Here is an 8,727-nt window from a genome sequence, read left to right as displayed (position 1 = left end):
CTCACTGATCTCTTCAAGTTCCCTGGAGAGGTCAGCTCTCTGCTTCTCTACCTTGGCACGAGCAGCACGCTCAGCCTCAATCTCCTCCTCCAGTTCCTCAATACGAGCCTGTTGAACATAGATTTGATGACTTTCAGTACATTTTCACTTTTAATACAAAACTTTGGAAACAAATGTTTTGTGTAATGCGATATGTCACCTGGAGCTCCTTGATCTTCTTCTGGAGCTGAGCACCCAGTGACTGCTCATCTTCAATCTTGCTAAGTAACTGACTGTTTTCGAAGTCCTTCCTGTGACAATTATAGATAAAGTACATAGAGTTCATGCAGTTGACTACCATTTAAAAAAAAATGGTTGTACAAATTAAAAAAATTACGTTACTTTTTGATCTTCTCATCAGACTGCTGCTTGTCATTCTCGAGATCCATGATGGATTCTTGGGCCAGTTTCAGATCACCCTCGAGCTTTCTCTTGGCTCTCTCAAGGTCCATACGGAGCTTCTTCTCTTGCTCCAGAGAACCCTCGAGCTAAGAAATACGATTAAGAGTTTTTAACCATCACATTAAAGAGGAATGCTCTTGCTTTCCCAATCCAAGAGACTTTGTAAACTTACATCATCCACTTGCTGCTCAAGCTTGGTCTTGGCCTTGGTCAGAGTGTTGACTTTGTCTTCCTCTGCCTGCAGATCATCAAGAGTCTGCTGATGAGCCTCCTGAAGGGCTTTCTTTTCCTTGGTCAGCTTAGCAATGCTCTCATCTTGAGAGGCCATCTCCTCAGTCAGGTTCTTAACCTAAGTGTGCAAGAAGATTTCTGTCTTTAAACGTTCATCATTATAATCTTACTTTATCAGCTGGACAGATTATTATTTACGAACCTTGTTCTCTGTGGCATGTTTCTCTTTTTCCACTTTGGCCAAGGTAAGTTCCAGGTCATCAATATCCTTCTTGAGCTCAGAGCATTCATCCTCCAGCTTTCTCTTCTTGGCAGTGAGCTCAGCGTTGATTTCCTCTTCATCCTCCAGTCTCTCAGTTGTCTCTTTGAGTTTGGCCTCCTGCTGAATCTTACTCTTGATGAGTCCCTCACATCTCTCTTCAGCATCATTCAGATTCTCTGATTCCTAGTTAGTTTTTCAAAAAGATATGTTAGCACATTAACATAAAAAAACATAAAAAAGCAGAACTCTCCGTTGGTGGGTACTTACAGATGCTACTTGCAGCTGCAGATCATTCTTCTCCTGCAGAAGGGACACCATCTTCTCTTCCAGTTCCTTCTTCTTTGCCAGGGCCGCAGCCAAGTCAGTTTTCATCTTATCAAAGTTCTCCTTCATAGATGCAAGCTCCTTCTCAGTTTCAGCACTCTTCAGCAAAGGCTTGATCTTGTAGTACACCTTCATCCATGGCCAGTGTTTGACATTCATGAATGAGCGGACATTGTACTGGATGGTAAATACAGCATCCCTGTTGAAAAGAAGTTGCTGTTAGGGACAACGTTACTCTTCATTTATTCTTTGGCTGTAGACTCAAAATTGTTTTCAACGTGCCTCCTCTCTGTCATCTTCACAAACTCTCTTCTCATGAGGAAACCACGGCACAAAGCCTGTGTCATGGTGACCAGAGATGCCAGTTTTTCATCTCTCATCTCCTCTAGGACACCCAGCAGACCGGCCTTGAAGAACACCTGATCAATGAGAACATGGAAATTAACAACATGTCCACACTATACACTTTTCTAAACATTAAACCAGAAATGACTCAGAGAGCATGTACCCCAACACAATTGTGTAAATGTCTTATTTACAGAACTTTTTATGAAGATCAGGTTATGTAACAAAATATTGTCGACAAGTTCTCTATTTTCTGACATACCTTTTTTGTTTAACAGACAAAATGCACTGACCATCATTTGAAAGTACTACTAAAGTACGTCGTTGCAATCAAGGGGCTTACCTTAGTGTGTCCAAATTTGTACTCATCATGATTTACATCAATTGACCCAAGCAGCTTCTCTGAAGCCTTCTTGTTGTCAATGAAGTGGCCCTCGGGGATGACACTGGCATTCAGCACCTTGTACCTTTGTATGAGTTAATGGTCAGTATGAGCATTTTTTTGAACAATCTATCAAAAAGCAAAAAAAGTATCCATTGATACCTCTGCTTGAAGTCAGCATAGAGAATTCTGCTGGGGAAACCTTTCCTGCAGATTCTGATACCCTCCAGCACACCGTTACACCTGAGCTGGTGGATGACCAGGAAGTTTTCCATCAGACCTGTAAAAACATACATACATGTCTTAATTACTTACTTGAATTAATAGTTAGGCTCTAAAATTAAGTAAAGAATACCAACAAAAATCACTCTTCAAAGAAGATTGACATTATGTTTTCTGTGTACCTGGAGTCTTTGACTCATTGGGAATCAGGCAGCGCACAAAGTGAGGATGGGTGCTCCTTAAGTTAGTCATCAGCTTGCCCAAGTTCTCCTGTAGATCCAACATGGTGAGTTATATCATGCATATACAAACTGAGTTTCAGTATACATTGAGATACTGTTTATGAGAAGTTAGCAATGTCAAACCTTACCCTAAACTGTGAAGACACAGTCTGCATGGAACCGCCCTTCTTCTTGCCACCCTTCTTTGCACCACCAGTTTCTTTAAAAGGAATTTGACATTTTATGTTAGAATGTGACACATGATTTACATAAGCTGGTGCGACAGTTAAAAAACTACAGTATAACCTTAAATGTTATTTTTGTGTACTGTAGTTACTATCATACCCTCAACGACGGGAGGATACAGAACAGCCAGCAGTTTCACTGGGGATTTCTGGTACAGCTGAATGACAGAGTCATTCAGTGGATCCTTGTTCTTGTCCAGCCAGCCAGCGATATTGTAGTCCACAGTACCAGCATAGTGTACCAGGGAGAAGTGGGCCTCAATCTTGCCCTTTGCAGGCTTAGGCTTCTCAAATGCTTTGTTTTTGCCAAGATGCTGGTCATACAGCTTGTTCTTAAAGGATGTGTCTGTGGCCTTGGGGAACATGCACTCCTCTTCAAGGATGGAGAAGATTCCCATGGGCTTGTAAAAGATGTAAAGGCATATGTCATTATGTGATACATGAAGTCAAATTCTGGACAATAAGATATAATTTCTAAACTAAGTGATTACCTTTTCAATAAGCTCAATGCAAGCAGCCAAGTCCATGCCAAAGTCAATGAAATCCCAGATAATACCCTCCTTCTTGTACTCCTCTTGCTCCAAGACAAACATAGTGTGGTTGAAGAACTGTTGCAGTTTTTCATTGGTGAAGTTGATGCACAGCTGTTCCAAGGTGTTGAACTGTGATGGAACATATAATTAGCATAGTCTTTCACAGTCCAATAAGAAGGATTCTTTCATGAACGGTCTTGGCCTCTGAATTGTTTGAAATTAAGCTTACGTCAAAGATTTCAAAGCCAGCAATATCCAGGACACCAATGTAGAACTGTCTTGCTTGTTTAGTGTCCAAACTCTGGTTGATACGGACGACCATCCACAAGAACATCCTCTCATAGATCGACTTGGCCAAGGCAGGCACTGCGTTCATTACCTGAATAAAAACAAGGATGTCATTTGTTTAAAATCAATCATCAACCATCTTGTAAAACAACGGAGTACTGGTATTTTAAATAATATTTTTTTCTTATGAATTAAATGACACAAAAGAATCCAAAATTTAAAAAAAAGTCAAAATATGAATACACATGTACTACATGTAAGTTAAACAGAAGTAATACAAGTTTATCTCAATTACCTGAGGTACAGTCTGTCCCTTGGTGACATACTCATTTCCAACCTTCACTCTGGGATAGCACAGAGCCTTGAGCATGTCAGCAGAGTTCAGACCCAGCAAGTAAGCAACCTTGTCAGCCTCTGAAAATAGTTCAAAGATTTCCATCATGATATGAAACCAGTTTGATTTAAAGACCCGTATTAGTTTTCCCCGTGCTATTCGCTGGCATTTAATACTCACCCTCTGTGCCATCAGGCTCAGCCTGCTCCTCACGCTGCTTCTGCTTGAACTTCATGTTACCATGGTGGAGCACAGCACCAGTCATCCTGTAGATGCTCACCTTCTCTTCACCAGTGAAGCCCAGGATATCAATGGCATTCTGAGTTCAAAAGAGGTCCACACAAACATAATCACTTTAGAAAAATGCACTTTAAAGAGCTGTTTGGATGTTGATATATTTAAATATTTGAAAGTAAAAATCACTTACATCAGTTGCTTCCAGCTCAACTTTGTCATCAATGCTGGCCACAGCGATCTGACCCATGCTACACATGGGGAAGTCGTAGGGGTTGGTTGTGATGAGGGCCATTTCTGGAGATTAATAAAGGGTGAACACGTCAGAATGTGTTTTTCAGATAAAAACAGGTTAAACAATGTGCATCCTCTCAACCTTCTTACCAAGTATAGCAGGGATGTGACCGGTCATCATCTGGAAGAAGATGTGGTAGCCTCTTTCATCAGAAAGCTGGTATGTCACTCTTGATTTCTCCAGCAGATCTTTAAACATTGTTCATGAATAACAGTCAGACCTATTCTCAATTCCAGTTGTTTGAATGTTATATGATTATTATTACTTACATGTCTCAATATCAGCACTAGCCAGTTTGCCAGTTGTGCCGAAATGGATTCTGATGAATTTACCCTGTTTGGAACAAAGGATGTTTTATTTCCCTCCACTATGGCAATCTGTAACAAGACCTCTTTCATTTGTAGACATTATTCCATACTTACAAAACGAGAAGAGTTGTCATTCCTGATAGTTTTGGCGTTACCATAGGCCTCCAGCAGGGGATTGGCTGCAATAATCTGATCCTCCAGTGACCCCTATAATCCAGGTTTAGAATTACAGTTAGAAAATGTTTTCTGTTAATTAATTCCCCCTTGTAAAATATTCTATAGAGCAAGAACCCTGAATTGTAATCATTCAGTGACATACCTTTGATTCGTCCCTCTTGGGTCCACCAACTGAGATTGTTGCAAAGTACTGGATGACACGCTTGGTGTTCACAGTCTTTCCAGCACCAGATTCTCCACTAGGTATAGACATAGACTTTTCAGAATTTGATCAAGATATTAGACTGTCAAACAAAGTTGACAAATGTAAATGTACTAAACTTACGTGATCAAGACAGATTGGTTCTCCCTATCTGTAAATTAAAACAAAATAATTTACTGTTTTACTGCAACGAAAAACTCCTTTATACTGATAATTTCTACATTGTTTTGGTAATGACTTACCAGTAAGCATGAACTGAAAAGCGTTGTCAGAGACAGAGAAGATGTGGGGTGGAGCCTCCATACGCTTCTTGCCTCTATAGGCACTTACGCATTCAGAATCGTACACTGGGAGCCACTTGTAGGGGTTCACAGTGGCACAGAACAACCCAGAGTAGGTCTGAAAGGGATCATAGAGATTCCACAGTTAACGCTATGTTTCCTACAAGTTTAGCAATTCACAATAGTTCTTTTTGCATTTGGCAGATTTTCTTACGTAGATCATCCATGCTGCAAAACGCTCTTTGAGGTTATACAGCACAGAGGCTTCATTGAGATGGGTCATCATGGCCATGTCTTCAATCTTGTCATACTTGGGAGGGTTCATTGGATAGACGTCATCTTCTTTTACTGTCCTCTCCTGCAAAAGGACATTGGACACAATGAGAACTGATCATATTGAATTCCCCATTGACAGTGACTTCATGATACTAACCTCCTTAGTGTCCAGGACTTCAACGGTGACTTTGCCACCGTCTTTCTTGATGATTTTTGCCTTCAAGTACAGCTCCTTGACATCGGCCACGTAGCAGGCACTCTTGGCATCAAATGGCGCAGTTTGAGCCTCAATTCTCTCCCTTTCTGGCTTACGAAGGTAAACAGCAGCTTTGCCATAAATGGCCATCTCCGCGTCCGTACTCATGGTGGCGGTTTACTTCTGTGGAGCAATTACAAAAAAGAGTAATCCTATGTATATCATTTAATATTTATACATTGAAACGGTATTCTTGCCATATGGCTGGAAAGCCCACAGTTATTGAATACAATTAAGTAATTACCATATACTTATCAAATTAGAAAATCAAACAAGTTAGTAAGTCAAACAATAGCAATTTTAGAATGATTGTTTCTGTTCATATCATTGAACAGTTCCTAAATGCCTGGTGTTGTACTTAACAACAATATATCAATATCAACATATTATTTACATTATTACAAGGGATCATTAGCTTAGTTAACGCCTTTCAAACCGTCAGATCGTCTATGCTGTATTTTCATTATGTTGCTCTATAATTTACACACATCTGTTGCATGTCTCTCTGTTCAGGGAGAGAGATTCATACTCAGTTTCTTTTCCTGAGGCTTTTTCCATTTTCCCCTGTTAAAGCAGTCCAAATTGAAGGTCTGAGGACTTAGTGTCGTATGATCTACAGATTGTAAAGGCCATTGAGACATTGGCTTGTTGCTTTGGATTGTTAAAATTAACACTAGTCATCGTGGAGTTTTGTCCTAATTGGATGCAAATCGCCTAAGGTCATGGATTAAATTCACCAATATTTAAAATAAAAGTTGTACATACCTTATCCGTTCCCCTTGTGAAAAGAATGTTGCACTCCACAATCCTATAAAAACATCATGGGTTAGTCGGTGCAGGAAACAACCTCAAATAAATTGAGTATTTAGTTGACATATTTCTCTTGACATATATCTCTCATTGTAGTGATATGTAAAAAAATAAAATAACAATAGTGTGTCAAAGATCCACTGAGTGCATTGACTACGTACATTCATTCTTGCACTGAACTGCCTTGCACTATTTTTGTATTTAAATCTTAAATCTTGACTATGCTGATATTGCACTATTCCTTCTGTTCAAATGTTATTGGTTTTTTGTAAATTTCGAATTTCTACTGTATTGACTGTATTTTTTTATATTTCTTACTGTCCTTTTGCTTTAATTTTTCACGTTTTATAGTTAGTGTTAAACTTTTAGAGTAAAGATTAACCAGAGTCAAATTCCTTTTTTTATATTTTATAAACTATATAATATCAAAGTTGCAAAATGACAAATACATCTAAATGGTGTGATGCATAGCAGTAGACCACCTTACCACAAGCTGGAACTTCAGTCGCCTCCCAACACACTAAGGCACCCACATGGACCCCTTATATTCAGTCTGGTGTGCTTACCAAGCAAAGGTTGCAGCAGTCTTACATACCAATTATGGTAAGGGTTAAACAGTCTTGATGCATTTTTTTGCGTGTCCTATATTTGGAAGAATCCCTCCCCTAAGTAAGCACCTTTTGAGTTATTTTAAAACATTGTCATTCTGTAAACATGTTTAATTTTTACAATTAAAGACATATACTAGGAAATGGTGTTGTTGACACATCTCAACACATCTTTTAAGATGTTTGCTGATTGAAAATTGACATTCTTTAATTTGGGACGATGTTGTCGGATTTTAAATATTTTTAAGGAATTTTAACTTTGTATCTGACAGACTGCAAATGCATCAAAGGTAGAGTAACATTGACATTATGGTCTTTTTTTGCTTTTGGTAACCATTGCTGAAAATGCAAGACAAAAGAGCAAAAAATGACTTTTTACACTTTTGTATTTTATTATTGGTATTATTGCAATCTTTAGTGTACATATTTAAACATACCCAGATATGACTTACTGTGTAATATTAACATTAAATGTTATTTATTTTTATATGCAACATTTTTATTAAATGGTATACATTTTTACAATTGCACATTTATTATTGCCTTTCCTTAACTAATTTAACATGATTTACAGAGCTGTCAATGTCTCCTGAACTTTTAGTTTCAATTCTTTCAGGCTCTGAGATGTGTTTTTTAAGGAGATCCAGTCCACATTATAGAGTGATTAGGATTAAGCAGTCAAAGTGAGCCCGTTGTCAGCTAACTTGGGGTGCGATGTAGAACATATGCTATCGTCTGTAAGCCAAATGACTTAGGGGCCTCTCTGTCAAGCTCCATTTTGTAATTTGAGTGGTTTCAAAAGTTGCTGTGTGAAAATGAGAGATGTTGGCATTTCATCAGAGTGGGAGGGTGCAAAGCCTGCCCTGGATTGGTTAACTGTATATTATGAAGCAAAAGACTGCTTTGAACAACCGGAATTTGGCTTTAAACTTCAAGGAACACACTGTACAGTAAGTGTTACCAGAGAATCTTGCCGTGCAAATTGTATTTAGTGGACTATTCATATGCATATATTAATGATTGAAATTATGTTATTCTGTTCTGGGAAGGTTCAAAATGCCTAAAAAGCATTTTCAAAATGTAATTTTTACTCAAATTTACAATTTATACAAGGTACTGTACTACATATTATATGAGCAAAACAGTGGTGAAATAGTTATGTCACGTCAAGTCTAATGTACTGCACAGTAAAAATACAGCTTGCATCTTTTCTAAGATTTCATTGAATAGGATGTTCACTAAATCCTCTGTGTAATAAAATCTCAGTTTCAAAGAATGTCTAAAATGTTTCAGGCATGGGCTCCTGCAATGCTGTTTATTCCTGTTTTTCATCAACTTTTTAAGATTATTTGATGTCCATATAGCTGTTTGCCCACCAAGGTGGTTGCAGTGATCACACAGCTGATTGATTTCTCCCAGCAAAGCCTTCCCCCTTCCAGAGTTTGCCTCATT

At 38.5% G+C, this 8,727-nt stretch overlaps 2 protein-coding genes across 2 annotated transcripts in view; both read right to left on the bottom strand.

The window, feature by feature from the left end:
• Positions 1-391, bottom strand: part of LOC117962058 (myosin heavy chain, fast skeletal muscle-like) — a 21,727-nt gene extending 21,336 nt beyond the window's left edge. Inside the window, exon 1 of the mRNA XM_034901102.1 lies at positions 382-391. The gene's annotated coding sequence lies outside the window, so the exon portion shown is untranslated. The remainder of the gene's footprint in view (positions 1-381) is intronic.
• LOC117935198 (myosin heavy chain, fast skeletal muscle-like) overlaps positions 1-7,226 on the bottom strand; it is a 10,497-nt gene extending 3,271 nt beyond the window's left edge. Inside the window, exons 1-27 of the mRNA XM_034857335.1 lie at positions 7,155-7,226; positions 6,623-6,665; positions 5,759-5,980; positions 5,540-5,683; positions 5,287-5,443; positions 5,168-5,195; positions 4,985-5,081; positions 4,780-4,872; positions 4,627-4,690; positions 4,447-4,545; positions 4,256-4,359; positions 4,009-4,147; positions 3,790-3,908; positions 3,436-3,585; positions 3,165-3,335; positions 2,774-3,074; positions 2,578-2,648; positions 2,390-2,477; positions 2,148-2,265; positions 1,947-2,070; positions 1,541-1,677; positions 1,202-1,457; positions 875-1,117; positions 614-790; positions 382-527; positions 200-290; positions 6-108 (exon numbers count right to left, since the gene is read on the bottom strand). Coding sequence (XP_034713226.1) covers positions 6-108; positions 200-290; positions 382-527; positions 614-790; positions 875-1,117; positions 1,202-1,457; positions 1,541-1,677; positions 1,947-2,070; positions 2,148-2,265; positions 2,390-2,477; positions 2,578-2,648; positions 2,774-3,074; positions 3,165-3,335; positions 3,436-3,585; positions 3,790-3,908; positions 4,009-4,147; positions 4,256-4,359; positions 4,447-4,545; positions 4,627-4,690; positions 4,780-4,872; positions 4,985-5,081; positions 5,168-5,195; positions 5,287-5,443; positions 5,540-5,683; positions 5,759-5,965 — 3,427 coding nt within the window. The 5' untranslated portion in view covers positions 5,966-5,980; positions 6,623-6,665; positions 7,155-7,226. The remainder of the gene's footprint in view (positions 1-5; positions 109-199; positions 291-381; positions 528-613; positions 791-874; positions 1,118-1,201; positions 1,458-1,540; positions 1,678-1,946; positions 2,071-2,147; positions 2,266-2,389; positions 2,478-2,577; positions 2,649-2,773; positions 3,075-3,164; positions 3,336-3,435; positions 3,586-3,789; positions 3,909-4,008; positions 4,148-4,255; positions 4,360-4,446; positions 4,546-4,626; positions 4,691-4,779; positions 4,873-4,984; positions 5,082-5,167; positions 5,196-5,286; positions 5,444-5,539; positions 5,684-5,758; positions 5,981-6,622; positions 6,666-7,154) is intronic.
• Positions 7,227-8,727: the final 1,501 nt, after the last annotated feature.

The sequence above is a fragment of the Etheostoma cragini genome, chromosome 19 (assembly GCF_013103735.1).
Source record: "Etheostoma cragini isolate CJK2018 chromosome 19, CSU_Ecrag_1.0, whole genome shotgun sequence".
Taxonomy (NCBI): domain Eukaryota; kingdom Metazoa; phylum Chordata; class Actinopteri; order Perciformes; family Percidae; genus Etheostoma; species Etheostoma cragini.
This window is presented reverse-complemented; position numbering and strand designations above follow the sequence as displayed.